The 15,129-nt window shown below is 35.4% G+C and overlaps 2 protein-coding genes across 11 annotated transcripts; one reads left to right on the top strand and one right to left on the bottom strand.

Moving 5' to 3' along the window:
* Positions 1-4,365: 4,365 nt before the first annotated feature.
* LOC148195323 (putative terpene synthase 2) lies at positions 4,366-10,616 on the top strand. Of its 10 annotated transcripts, none has more exons than XR_015780983.1 (9): positions 4,366-4,536; positions 4,651-4,933; positions 5,340-5,715; positions 5,809-6,030; positions 6,113-6,254; positions 7,475-7,720; positions 9,036-9,639; positions 9,817-9,927; positions 10,148-10,616. XR_015780983.1 is itself a non-coding variant. In XM_088094942.1 (8 exons), the coding sequence occupies exons 1-8, from the start codon at positions 4,396-4,398 to the stop codon at positions 8,586-8,588; spliced, it is 1,623 nt and encodes a 540-aa protein (XP_087951068.1). In that variant the 5' UTR covers positions 4,366-4,395; the 3' UTR covers positions 8,589-8,654. The 10 variants fall into 10 exon arrangements, 3 of the variants coding, with proteins under 3 accessions (XP_087951068.1, XP_087951065.1, XP_087951066.1); XR_015780982.1 differs by having other exon boundaries at positions 9,838-9,927; positions 10,145-10,616; XR_015780980.1 differs by having other exon boundaries at positions 9,838-9,927.
* Positions 10,617-12,715: 2,099 nt separating this feature from the next.
* LOC148195324 (uncharacterized) lies at positions 12,716-14,855 on the bottom strand (the record flags this gene model as incomplete). The annotated part of the gene is made up of 4 exons (XM_088095159.1): positions 12,716-13,079; positions 13,518-13,559; positions 13,727-13,853; positions 14,517-14,855. Coding segments are annotated over 4 exons (717 nt in total), but the record flags the coding sequence as incomplete, so codon positions are not given.
* Positions 14,856-15,129: the final 274 nt, after the last annotated feature.

Below are 15,129 nucleotides of genomic sequence, written 5' to 3' on the forward strand. Positions count from 1 at the left end.
TTTTTTGGTTTAATGTGAAAAATTGGGTAGGAATATGAGTTTATTGAAGAGTATACTATGAAGGTTATGGACTAAGATTTTATACTTAAATTTCATATATAATGAAACACATGGATAGAATCGGATGGGGTTGTTTCATTTTAGTCAAATGGTTTTGTATTTGAACCCATGGTATGCTTGCCTGTAGAGTAGTCCTACCCGGTTCAAGCAACTATAGAGGATACTTGCAGTCTGCACTAAATTCCTTTTATTGTTGTTGTTATCATTTGTGTAAGCAAATATATAATTAAACTTGAGAAGGTCTCTCTGTTTTAAGCTGCATTGTTGAGTTGTAATGTTATTCGGTGATTTAAGCTGCATTTTGTTTCTACATTGGAGTAAAAATGAGTTCTGAAACTTGATAATTGGTATGCTCTTTTTTGCTTCTCTGATTTGGCATGTTTAGGATTTATTTTTTATTAACTGAAGAAGCCATTTTCAGTGGTCGCGTTCTGTTTTCCATGAGTAATTATCTATCTGAACTTATTGATTTAAATATCGGGTGTTAACTAGGTACTGATAAGTCTGATCATTGATGTTGCTTTGGTTATCTAGTTATATGCAAATTAAATTGTTATGTATGTGCTAGTTGGGTGACGAAAAAAGGAGATGTTGTGAAGAGTAGAATGTGATATAAATGGTTAGACTTTGGGTCTGTAATGAACTAGATGATATGAACTATTAAATGCATGTGGATAATAGTTGTGTTGTGGTTAATAACTTGTAACCTTTGTTTAGATCAACATGTGTAGGTTGTTATGGTTGTGGATTTTAGTGCTTCTGGTTCTAATTCTTAATGTTCATTCTGTACTCAATAATGTGACAGTTGTTGTTGCTGATTTTTCAAGTGCTGATTTTGCAATTGTTGATGCTGATATTCATACACCTCTCATTCAACACATTCAGAAACCTTCACTAGATGAGGTGTTGCTGGTGCAACAAAATTGGAGAGAAAGTCATTGTTTTATAGATTAGTTTAGTTTCCTGCCTTTTAGTTTAGCTCAACCTAGATTTATACAATTTGTTTTTGTTGGTTTTTATATGTTTCATACTTAGTACTACTTTATAGATGTTAGGATTCAAGTTTCATTTCAGTTTCGATGTTGTTCTTTTTTTTCTGATTTTTTTTTGTTTTTAGCAGAAAAATGTTTACTTCAATGTTTAGTTCAAATGTGAGGAGTGTTATGTTGTTTTTAGCATACTGTTTTAGTTTGTTGCTTTTACTATTTTAGTTTACCTATTTTCTGTTTTCAGTCTAGTTGCTGCCAGGGTTTAGTATTACTGTTGATGTTTTCTGTACCAGTTTACTAAATTGTACTAGTATAACTGGACTAAAAACTAGTTTAGTTCAATTTCTTTGAACTATTTTTTAGTTTAGTTCAGTTTACTTGAACTATTTTATAGTTAACTATTTACAGTACAGTGCACTGAACTGCATTTTGCCCACCCCTACTAATAACACTATTGTTGATGCCATCAAATTAATATTACTAAAGTATAACAACTTTAGCATTACTAAGATAGTAGCCAACAAAATAGAAAAAATAAATTGAACCCTAAGTGGTCTCCCAATGAGTACAGAATTTAACAAATTACTTCTTATAAAAATTATACAAAGGGGTTAGTAAAATAAAAAAAAAATTAAGATAAAGAAAAGATTAAAGAACAAAGTAACAAAAGATAGAAAGAAACAAATTTATAAAGAGATTTAAAAAGATAAAAATAAGGATAAAGAAAATAAATTGATTTCATTGTTTTTTCAAAATAGGACATCAGTAGTTATTTAAAGGTTATTGTTCAAATAATTATTCTTTTAGATTTTCAAATTAATCAACGTAAATTCCTAATTAATTTGTTGTCATTTTCACTGTTAATCACTCGTTTGGCAGCCCAAAAACACATAGCTCATGCGCTAAACATAAATTAATAATAAGCAATGGTGACCTTAACAGTCAACATTATTATCCACGATAATTTCAACACAATCCTTGCATGCACCTCCATAAAATAAAATAAAAACATAACAAAATTGAAAGCCCGAAAAACACACATAACAACTTAGCATCCCCTTACCTTGGTTTATTGTAGTTCTTCTTCCTTTCACGACTATAATGCTATGCACCAAACGCTCACGCACAACCCCTTTTATTCAGCCCCAAATATTTTGTCATGCCACTAACTGAAGGAACAACCTTATGCCTTTACCGATACCAAAAGGGAGACAACCTCTACGAACCACAATCCACCACTACGAGTGTGCACGCTCTTCAGAAGAATGTTAGAAGAGGATAACACGAACAAGAATGACCTTGGCAAAAGAGAAGGGAGGTAACGACCAAGGACAATCACTAAGAAGAGGGAATGAAAGGGAGGCAAGGGTTTGCTCACTGAAATTCGATATGGGGACGGAATACCTCAATTTTCATTCTTATTGCATTGAAGAGAGCTTGGTAGAAGAGAGGGAATGTTGCTAAGCAATGAGAATCGCTGAAAAGAAGGAATGGAGGGGAAACAAGGGTTTAGTCACTGAAATTTGATTTGGAAGGGAATTCCCTGATTTTCATTCTTATCTCATCGCGAACATTACCAATGATCTAAGTCTGTCAGTATATCAAGTCACCAAACCATTACAGACAAATATATCTATGGATAAGAGAATCAGTGCAATTCATTGACAATTTCGTTGACAAATTATGTTTAGTGACGAATCAAGGCCGTCAATAAATATCTGTCAATAATTTCAAATATGGTTAAAGAGAAATATTTTTCTTGCCGAAGGGAACATGAGATTTGAAAAAAAAAAAATCTAATAATATAAAGAGATTGTGAAGAAAATAATTTTTAGTCGGTGTGTTCAATTCTATAAAAACACGTTCAAAATAGATTTGAAAATAACTTCCTCTTAAGGATTTACATCTAGATTTGAAACGTGTTGATGGTGAAGTGCCAGGTCACCCACTAATCAAGCACACACCGAAAGAGTGTTATATAGCAAAACGGAAAGTGATGAGAAAAAATTGATTGATTAAATAATGGTTTAATAGTATCTTTTATTCTTTTATTGGTGGACACAATGTGAGATAAGTGACGTGTATTCATAAATGACATGCAAAATATCGTCCCAAAGCAGATACTGACCTTTTTAGCTGTTGAAAAAAGGACTCTTCATATATTTATATATTAAAATAAGCATTAATAGTTATAGTTGAATAAAAAAGTAGCGAAAAATTACTTTTAAAAAATTGATTTGTAATATGTTATTTTATGGGAGTACATAGTTACTTTTGTTTAAGGAGTTTATTTTCTTTTTAAAAAATAATTAAAGATAAAATAGGAATATGATTTTTTACCAGTTTTTTAACATATTTTTATAGATTTTAAAATATAAATATAAAGTTTGTTAATCAAAGAGAAAAAATCACTTTACATATTATTATAAAAAAAGACATTTTTCATTTATTTAAATAAAATATCGTATTCTAATTTTGTTAATGAATAAAATGACTAAAATAAATAACCAAAATAATATTTGAAAGGAAACAAGTAAAAGGGAAAACATTAATATACATAGGTCACAAAGTATATAAAAATAGAAATATTGGGATTGAAAAAATTAATTTGGTTAAAAGTGAAAAATATAACTCTTAAAAATAAAATTGAAGTGAACTTAAAGAATTTTAAAAATGACACATAACAGTTGGAAAATCTTATTTCATTTGTCACACAAGAACAGTATTTTTTGTTTTTTTTTTTCATATAAACTTGCCGTATAATGTATATCTGTATTAAAATGTAGAAAAACATACCACTTTATGAAACAGTTTTATTGAAATAATCATACTCTTATTTTGATTAAAATGAATAAAGCGATAAATTGGAGAAAAAAGTATTTTCAGATGATTAAAGCCGAAATAATTGAGATTAAAGTAGTATCTTACAAATAAAAAGAGTTTTGATATAAAAGAATAATAATGAAAGTCATTTTAAAACAAATAAAAAAATGTTTGATTATTTTTTTGTTTTATGATTTATTTATTTTATTTTGTTTAATTCTTCTATTAATAAAATGTTCGAGTTTCTTAAATATAAAAGTATCAAATAAAGATTAATTAAAAAATAAATTGAAGAGATTTACGGTTCCGAAATTCAAAAGATTACTTTTGGATATAACCACAATGAATTTAATAGTGTATGTTTTATTCGACCTCAAGAATATGTTCATATTATCTTCGGGCCTACATAATAGTGGTTAGTGACACGGATACCTCTCTTGTATTCCTATAAATTAATTGAGTTTGGGTTCTTGAGTGTTCAAAGCAAAAATCATCTTCAATTTAATATAATAGAAAACGAAGCATGTCTATGGTACCATCATCATCACTTCCTGTTTTCCCCCACGATGCCAAACCCAACAACTCAAACTTCACTCGACAAATTGCAGCTTTTCATCCTTCCATTTGGGGGGATTATTTCCTTTCCTATGATTCTACTTTTCATGTAAGTGCACACAACAATTCATGTCTAATCTTTATGATTATTTACTTTATGTATTTCACTTTTTCCAAAATCAACACAATTTTCTCACGCTGGAGTTTTCATAACCACACGCAGGAAGATGACAGCGACATCCAACAAGTTACAAAATTAAAAGAATATGTGAGGAAGATTATTGTCTCTCCTGTTTTTAAGGATATCCTCTTTAAATTAAACATCATCAACTCAGTCCAACGTTTGGGTGTTTCTTATCATTTTGAACATGAAATTGATGAGGCATTGCATCAAATTTATGAGATTTCAACAAAGGAGAACAATATAATAAGTTACAATGATGATCTTCATCATCTCGCTTTACTCTTCCGGTTGCTTAGACAGCAAGGATATCGTATTTCGTCGGGTATATGACTTTGCCACTATTACACCAAATTTACACTTTAACAATCTAATATTTGTCGTAACTCACCATGTTTATCTTCTATCCTCATTTGTGTTCACTCTTTTCATTACCTCACTGTCACCTCGTTTTGGTCTAGAGCTGTCATATAGCTAGTGAAGTTTAAGAAAAAATATGTCCTAACCATTTTGTATAAAAAGGAAAATAAACATGTACATGATTTGAAAACTATAAAAAATGAAAAGATATACGAAGCATACTTTTTTCCTTTTTTATAAATTCGTATAAAACGTTTATTCAAAAAGACCCTAAACGGTTTCGGAATAGATTTTCCTGTTGTATAGCATGAAGAATATATTTAAATACACATATATCTTGAAATTTAACAAGTTGTTTACTTGGAAGACAGATGTATTTTGGCAATTCAAGGACAAAGCAGGAAAGTTTAAGGAAAGCATTGTGAATGACGTAGAAGGAATGCTGAGCTTGTATGAAGCATCCCAATTAAGATTCCATGGAGAAGAGATACTGGAAGAGGCATACAGTTTCACTCTCATTGAGTTAACCAAGTCATTAACTACCAAATTAAGCCCTTTTCTTTCTGGGTTAGTGCACCATAGCATAGGACAAGCACTTCGCAAGGGAATGCCTAGGTTGGAGGTAAGATCTTATATATCTTTCTACCAACAAGATCCCTCACATAATCAATGTTTGTTAACCTTTGCAAAACTAGACTTTAATATGTTGCAGAAGCTTCATCAAAAAGAAGTCACCAATGGGACCAAGTAATTTTTTCCTCCAAAAGTTACATTTTATTATTAAATGAAAAGTAAATAAATAATATCTTGTAGAAATTAATTTGGGATTTTCTTGTTCAGGTGGTGGGTTAAGGATTTGAATGTCTCGACCAATTTTCCGTTTGTACGAGATAGGATTGTAGAAGGTTGCTTTTGGATTGTTGGAGTCTATTATGAGCCGCAGTATTGCCTTGCTAGAAGAATACTGAGAAAAGTACTAGCCATATCATCCATCATTGATGACGTGTATGATGCCTATGGAACCATTGATGAACTGGAGATATTTACCGATGCAATAGAAAGGTCTTTTTAATCTTATATTCTTCAATTTAGCATCTTTTTTATCTTATTTAAATAAATATAAAGTAAACTTTCCAATGATTAGCAGGTGGGATATCTCCTCATTAGTTGATCTCCCAGAATATATGAGATTATGTTACAAGGAACTTTTGGATATTTTTGAAGAAACAGAGCAGCAGTTGAGAAAGCGGGGAAAAGAAAACTTCGTCAAGTATGCACAAAAAGAAGTACGATTAACTTTTTATTTATTTATTTATTTATTTATCGTCGTTACTTTTAGAAGTTTTTCTTTTAATTGGAAATATCAAAATTAAGTAAAATTGCATATTAGATACCTTATATATATATATATATATATATATATATATATATATATATATCATAATATTCTAATTAGTAGATTTAAATGGTTAAGAGAATTAAAAATTAAAAAATAGCCTTTCGTTATCTACAATTAGGTCCATATATAATAGTAAAATAAAATGTAGTTTGAAATTTCATATTAAGTAGAAAAGAATAAAAAAGTTATATATAAGACCCTTTACCAATTATTTTAAAGATTTTATTGTTAAATATGGTGTCATAATCTTTTATATAAATTTACTTACTTTTATTCATTTCTACTAAATTTTTATAGTATATTTCCTCCCAAAGATTCCAATTCTAATATCATGTTTTGAAAATTAGACAATGCACTTTTTTTGTTAATTTCAACAAATCCATTAATTTTTTTTTCCATTAAAAATTGATATCACGTCTTATGATAAAGTCTTTAATGCAAATGTTAATTTTCGTTTGCTCTTTAGACCAATAATTTAACAGTCAGTGACCTTTAAACTAAGTATGATTTATTGCATAAATTTTAAAGGTCTGTGATATGAATGTATTATACGACGTATGAACTTGTTTAAAAGTCTTTATAAGTCTTTAAAAGGTTATTGGATTTTGGCCAAATAGGTCCATTGGTAATTACTTTTTTCTTTTATCATCGTATGTAAGATACACATTCCGTATAAATAAGCATATAATATAACATAATAAATTATTTATTTGAAAATTTATCTTAATGAAGTTCCTAAAATGAATGGATTTTATGTTTCAATAATTCATTTTTTTTTTCCTGTAAGTCAAGTCATAATACGATTTTTATGCATAATAACAATTTTAGTATATACTAGTATTTGTACTAAGAAAAAAAATATTTATATGTATTTGAGTAGGTGGATATGTTGAGTTTATAAGATTTTTTATAATGGTTTACGGACGAACTCTTTAACTAAATAAACTTGTATAAAACTTAAACCTTATCTTTTATCCATGTAGAGCACACAGATATCCTTATTGGGTAACCTAATACTATATGATACCCAATATAGCAAAAGAGATTCTTGTAACAAACAAAAAGAACCAAACAATGTGGTCATATATAATGTATTTTTAATGACAGATGAAAAGACTAGTCCAGGCATACCTTATTGAGGCAAGGTGGTTTAATTCCAACCACACACCAACTGTAGAGGAGTACATGGAGATTGCAACTATCTCATGTGGTTATGCTATGTTGACAACTGTATCTTTCTTGGGCATGGAAGACACGACAGAGGAGGTCCTCATATGGGCAACGAGTCACCCAAAAATTATTGAAGCTGCTTCAATTATTTGTAGGCTCATGGATGACATTGTTGGAAGTGAGGTATATCTTAGACTACCCTTATTCTTTTCAACACGTGCATTCACTAAAAATTGGAATAGAGAAAGTTAAACATTTTTATTGAAAACCACCCCTAATCATAACAAGTTTGTCTAAAGATGTAATAAGATTGTTCTCATTCTTATGCTCAATGCTGCTAGCTTTATATATGGAACGCAAACACATTTCGTTTTTAAACACACAAAGATGGAAAACCTATAATTGTAGAAAGGTAGGAGAACAAGATTAAATAGTGTTTTTTATTAAATATGTATTGGACCCAGATTAGTTATCAGATTTTGTTTACATTCTTTGATTCTAATAATTTATTTTATTTCAATTTTGGTCTTTGAAAAAAGTTCATATAGCATTTTAAATAATGAACCAGAGTGGTTTAGATAAGAATATTAGGAGAAAAGCCATTATTAGGAACGGAAAGCGAAGAAAAATTATTCGAGACTAAAAAATTTAGACGATTGTCAACAATAAAAATCATGTTTTAAGTCAAATTTCTTTTATATTTAGTTATTGGGATTTAGGTTAAATTTGTTATTTGATATGTATGTAGTTTGAGCATGAAAGAGGGCACGTTGTGTCAAGCGTAGATTGCTACATGAAGCAATATAATACTTCAAGGAAAAATGCGATTAAAGAACTGCATAAGTTGGTGGAGAGTGGTTGGAAGGATATTAATGAGGAATGCCTTAATCCTACTCAAGTACCAATGAAGTTTCTCATGCGTGTTCTCAACCTTGCACGAATAATGGACGTCCTTTACAAAGAACAAGATAATTATACACATTTAGGAGGAATAATGAAGGATTATATCAAAGCTTTACTAGTTAATAAGGTGCCCTTGCAAATAAGCTAAAGGCTTATTTCTTTCATGTATTATTGATCTATTTCTTGAATTTCTATAATATATTATGATGAATTATCCTTGGCTTAATAATTATCTTTTTAAAAAGCATCAATTAAAAATAATTAATCTAAAAGAAGAGTAAAATAGATTCTATCATCACTCTATATAAACATTAAACAACTTGCTTTGATAGGTAACATAAAAAAAAATAATAATTAACCAAACTATTCTCCAAAAACACATATTACTTCCTTCTTCAATTGTGTATGTTCCTGTTCCTGTCTGTCACATGCTATACTGACACACGGAATTTATAAGAGGTAATGGATTAAATTGAGAATATATATCATTGAGTCCACATAATTAAGACACGGAAAATGATACTCGAACAACGTTTTTTGACAACATTTCGACACAGGACACGTGTCAGCGTTTGAGTGGTTGAGGTTTTTGCAGGAAAAAGCTGCTGCGTCTGAGAAAGTCTGATAGAAATCTGCTTCAACGCTGACGTGGCGAGGACGGGCACGGGCAGTCTGGGTTGCGCGTTTCAAAAATTGAAATGAAAAGGGAGCGGTAGGGGTTTTTGTTTGGCGTTTGAAATTTGAATTTCATTTTTGAACAATTTTAGAGAGAAGTGAAGGTTGAGAGAGAGTCTAACCTAGAGAGAGCCCGAGAGAGTTGGAGTAAGGGAGTTCGAGAGAGAGAACGACGGACTGGTTGCCGGAGTGCGCCGTTGAAGGTCGAAGGCCGTGTCGGAGAGATCGAAACCCTCCAGCCCGTTCCGTTTGACGGCGCCGCAGCTCCGACGTCGACCGCTCGACGCGAAGACGGGATCGTGTTTGGTCCGTTCCGGCCCAGCGACTTAGGGAGGCGTTGAAGGTGTCGCTTCGTCCCAGGTGGTTCCGTCCCTGTCCCGGAGTGCCGCCGGAGTGCCGCGGGAGATTCGCCGGAGTTTGGGATGTTCGGAGGACCAAAAAGAGGGGTTTTCCGGGTTGTCAGTCCCACCCACACCTTAGGCAATCGGCTCTGTTCCAACCGCCACGCGTGGTCTTCACTCAAGGTTGGTTTCTTTTTTGATTTGTCAGTGCAATGAATGTTGAATACATGGATGATGTTGTATCTGGATTTGATTTGCTTATGTATGAAACGTCTCCCAAGTGGATGTTGTTCTGTTCCCAATTTTTATACAACTTCTTTGCTTAATCTTACATTGTTCTGTTGTTAATAAAATGTTAAGAATTGTTCCCAAATTACTTAGAAGTAGCTGAAATGAGGGAAAACAAACAAGCCACACCAAAATGAGAGTGATGGACGTAGTTGGCCTTGGTGTGCAAAAACTGGCACCCAGGTACCCACTTATTTCAGTTTTTGTGTTGGTGTAGTGTTATTATACATTGAATTCTGTGTTATTTTGATTTGGGGATTACTGTCATGTTGGTCACCTCCTGTCTAGTTCAAATATCTGGCATTTCTTAAAGAGAGTTTAAATTAAATTCATTGTGCTTGAATATGAATACTATGTATTAAGTTTCCGTTTTCTGTTCATTCACACCCCATCCGTCTAGCAGTTCCAGCAGCACGCCCATGAGAAGCTTGGGAGCTGCAACGTTGGAAGCATTCACGTCCAGCTGCATCAAACAGCAGCAACGACAACACACACCGTCTTCAAGTCCAGCCGAATTGGATGCACATGTTGAGATGGGAGAGAAGTGGAAAGCTGACACAGACCTTGTTTATTCCAGCATGGGCAGCGATGGTGTGCAGAACATGCAGAAGTGTAAACAAAATGGAGGGCCCCACATGGCTTTATCTGACAGAGAAGCAAAAGAGTGATGGAAGAAATTCATTAAAGGTTGCTAATGGGAGACAACAGCATGGCAACCTGGCTGGAAACGCACGAGGCAGCACCAGAACGAGACTTGAGAATTTGGCTTTGTGTATTGTAATGAATTTTAATTTGAATGAACAATGTCATTTAATTTCCTGTTACTGAATTGTCAATTTTATTATACTGATGCGATTAAATTTCTTCTGAAATCTGATCTGTGTTGTTGTGTGTCTGCCATTTAATTTATACTGTTGTTGATTGTTTGAAATTTAATTTTTACGTTTGTTTGTACTGATAGCTTTATTGTGCGAGTTTACTGTTCCTGCAATTGCGTTTCTGCTGGTTTTGAATTCTGCACGTTTACTGTTTCTGCCTGTCAAACCGTTCGGTCTTTAACGTCACTGTTAGAGTCGTTCGTCCATCTTTCATCTGATTTTTACTTCCTCTGTGACGTTCGGCTTGTCTCTGTGTTCATGCTTGTTGTTTATCGACCGTTCGTTCTTCATCTTCATACCGTTCGGTCTGTTAGAGATCGAATGGCTCCTTCATTTATACTTACATCTACCGTTCGAGCCTCCTCTGTGCGCGCTGGACGAGCGTCCCTTCTGGGCGACAAGCGTCTTGACGAGCGTCCTCAGTCAGCGTTGTCCGCTAGCTGGGCGAGCGATCTCCGCTCTCTGGACGAGCGTCCAATTACTGGACGAGCGTCCAGTTACTGGACGAGCGTCCACTTGCTGGACGAGCGTCCACTTGCTGGACGAGCCTCCTGTGCGCGCTGGACGAGCGTCCTCTGCGCGCTGGACGAGCGTCCCCTCTGGGCGCCAAACGTCTGTGCGAGCGTTCTCCGCTAGCTGGGCGAGCGATCTCCGCTCTCTGGACGAGCGTCCAATTACTGGACGAGCGTCCCCTTGCTGGACGAGCGTCCACTTGCTGGACGAGCGTCCACTTGCTGGACGAGCGTCCTCTGCGCAGCCTCCTCTGCGCGCTGGACGAGCGTCCCCTCTGGGCGACAAGCGTCTGGGCGAGCGTTCTCCGCTAGCTGGGCGAGCGATCTCCGCTCTCTGGACGAGCGTCCACTTTCTGGACGAGCGTCCACATTCTGGACGAGCGTCCTCTCCGCGCTGGACGAGCCTTCTCTGAGTGCTGGCCGAGCGTCCTCTGCGCTGCGCGCTGGACGAGCGTCCTGGCTTGCTGTTGGATGGGCGTTCTCTTCTCGATGCTGACAGCCAAATGATGCGCTCCTAACGTCCTAACGGCTCACAGTTGAGGACGAACGGTCACAGCAACAGTCAAAAATAAACTTAGACAACATAGTTTGTAGAATACTATTTGGACGACTACTATTCACTGGGCACTTTAAGGAACGAACGTTACAACAGAACAAACGCCATTTACGAGCCGAACTCTATTTGGCCGAACGTCCCAAAATGCTTTGGACGCATACTACTGGACGAACGCTATCTGGGCGAGCGCTATCTGGACGAACGTCACTTTCCGAGCCGAACACTATTTTGGCGTACGTCATTTCCGAACGCCAGGAGGAACACAATTTGACCGAACGTCACAAAATTGATATGGACGAACGCTACTGGACGAACGCTCAACACCAGGCCGAACACTTCTCTGGACGATCGCTACGGGACGAACGCTACGGACGAACGCTCAACAACAGGCCGAAACACTTCTCTGACGAACGTCATAACTCGCTAATAATGCCGAACGTTATACCATTTGGAAGGACGAACGCTACACTCATAGGAAAGGACGAACGCTACACTCATAGGAAAGGAGGAACGTTACACTCATAGGAAAGGACGAACGCTACACTCATAGGAAAGGACGAACGCTACACTTTAAGGACGAACGCACATGCAGTCAAAAGCCGTACGTTCATAGACGATTACAATCGAAACAAGATATATAAGCACCGTCTGGAACGAACGTACATAGATAACGAAACTCAATAGGTAAACAGTGTTTGGGACGAACGCACATACAGTCAATATTGAGAAACCGAACGCCCACCATTTCTCTTACATCAAAACCGAACGTTTAAAAGGCTGAGGTGGAGTACTGTTTGGACGAGCGCTAACACACACGAAACCGAACGTCTAATATTACTATTTCTCAAAAGACCGAACGCTCTTAGCGAATGGGACGAACGTCCCATTTTCACTCCAAAATTTTGAACGAACGCGCGAATCTGCAGAATTCTGCAGATTTCGCAGGTTTTCCAGAAATCGAGAAAATCCCAACTTTCAAAATGACATTGATTTTTTAATGAATTTTTTTTAACACTTATTGGACATGCAAATGATCTTCAACCATTGATTATGTCATTTATTGAACATTTCTTTGATGATTTGTAACAAAAAATATGTACATTCAAACCTAATCATCACAATTTCAAAGAGTGATAAGAAATCCATAAATGACATTCGTACTATCCATTTTGTAACAACCCTAAATGTTGCAACACTTCATTCCTCCACACAATATGACGTCCGATGAAGATTGACTAACTGTATTATTTTCATCTATAGATGGCTTACTGTTATCATCCTCGTCAGCAAACATATCATAATCACCTTCACCAGTGCTAGAGGCTTCTCCACTAGCCAAATGTTGATTTGATGGGCCTTCTTTTGCCCGGGCTAACTTCTCATATCCTTCTGAAAAGGGGAGAATGTAGAAGGCATAAGCATTAAGCAGTTAATACCACGAAACAGGCACCCTTCACTCCTTCTCATAAACCTAAATATCGACAACATCATAGAAAGAAGAAAGAAGAGCCAAGGAAAAATTGACAATTAATAACCTGCCCCAAAATCCAACACTTAACTAATATGGAGGCCCAAAGATAGTTTCTCCAAACACTAAGAATGAACAAACACCATGTATGATATTGATAATAGAACAATAAGTTCTATCTTGCATCATGACCATAATAACAACATAAGTTGAACAGTATTATAATAGTAAAACCAAGTAGTTAAATCAAATAAATTATAAAATCAAACAGCATATTACATCATGTTGTTAACAATGTAAACATAATGAAACAACAAAACATAATATAAGTAGAATAAAGCATAGTGTATAACACTAACCCGCTTCACGATCAAAAACCTCTCGCTTTTCATGATAAACATCTGCGAAAAAGGTCAAGGAGCCAAAGTTAAGCATAATGTAGGCATAGCAACTAAAGAAACAGTGAATCAAAACAAGCCGCATGACATAGAGTCTCATCAGCCTATCTAAATGATTACATGTTTACACAATGCATAATATCTACAAAGCCCGGAGGGATTAACTCAACTGTATTCACCATTCTCCATCAGCTTCATAGCATCCTCAGTTAGCTGGTCAAATACAACCTTAGTCTCAGCAGACATTTTTTCCTTTCTGTCACTGTTACCTTTTAGCCTTCTCAAGGCTTGCAAAACCTATTGGAAGAATATCGGTTAATACTGCCCAACTAATGAACCTCAAAAAACTCTTAACGAAGTAGATATATGATATATAATTCCAGCCTAGTCAAGTATAAAGATTTACAAGATATAAAGAGAACATGTAAATGAACATGATATAAAATTAATAATTGCAGTTAGATACAAGCCAAATATAACTTTAAACATTGTTTCTTATATTTTTATCTTTATGAACACCATTAATCCTTTATTTTGAAAAAATGGCAATTAACAGGCTTTCTCTGATAACGGTTTAGGGTTGCCATACTCAACTCAAGTTAAAAGTAAATTTGCATACGCAACTATGGAGTCAACAGCAGATTCGGGTTCTCTTATTTTCTGTATTTATTTGTTCCAACTTGAAAAGCACAATGTCAAAATTACACATTCCTTACACGTTCAGATTTGAGAGTAAAATATTTTTAACTGGATAATATTTTTTAAGAATATGAACTACCCTTAGCAAGAAATTCCACAACTCCTTGGCCACATAAAAATCCAATGATTGCCTAAACAAATGGATGATCTACAACTACTCTGGAGTGAATTGGAAAATAAATATTGTATTTTACAATGATACTTCAGTAGAACAAAGAAATAAAAAATCAGAAAATTAAGAATGATAAAATACATACATACCGTTTCCCCAAGTTCAAGAACATTTGCAATCCGCCTCTTCATGACGGCAATATCTTTAGAAGAAAGGTCCGGCGGCACTCCGGGACAGGGACGGAAGCAGCTGGGACGAAGCGACACCTTCAACGCCTCCCTAAGTCGCTGGGCCGGAACGGACGGAACACGATGCCGTGTTCGCTTCGACCGGTCGACGTCGGACCCGCGGCGCCCCTGAAACGGAACGGGCTGGAGGCGTTCGATCTCTCCGACACGGCCTTCGACAGTGAACGGCGGCACTCCGGCAAGCACTCCGTCTCTCTCTCGCTCGTGAACCCTTTCTCCAACTCTCTCGTCTCTCTGTCTAGGTCACAGCATCCGTCCCCAATGTTCGCGCGGCTTCTCTCTACGAAGTTCGAAAATGAATTTCAAATTTGAAACGCAACTTTTACTCTGCCCGTGCCCGTCCCTCGCCACGTCACAATTGAAGCAGTTTTTCTCAGATTTCACCAGCTTTTTCCCTCAAAACGTGGACCGCTCATATGCTGACACGTGTGCTGTGTCGAAATGTTGTCAAAATTTGTTGTCTAAGTATCATTTTCCTTATCAGAATACTTCATATTCAATAAAAATACTATCA

Source organism: Vigna umbellata, chromosome 7 (genome assembly GCF_029865625.1).
Source record: "Vigna umbellata cultivar VRB3 chromosome 7, Vumbellata_1.0, whole genome shotgun sequence".
In the NCBI taxonomy this organism is placed as follows: Eukaryota; Viridiplantae; Streptophyta; class Magnoliopsida; order Fabales; family Fabaceae; genus Vigna; species Vigna umbellata.

Coding starts and splice junctions, on each gene's coding strand:
- LOC148195323 (XM_088094939.1), top strand. CDS start 4,396: ATGTCTATGGTACCATCATCATCACTTCCTGTTTTCCCCCACGATGCC. Junction 4,537..4,650: donor CCTATGATTCTACTTTTCAT/GTAAGTGCACAC, acceptor AACCACACGCAG/GAAGATGACAGCGACATCCA. Junction 6,255..7,474: donor TCAAGTATGCACAAAAAGAA/GTACGATTAACT, acceptor TTTTAATGACAG/ATGAAAAGACTAGTCCAGGC.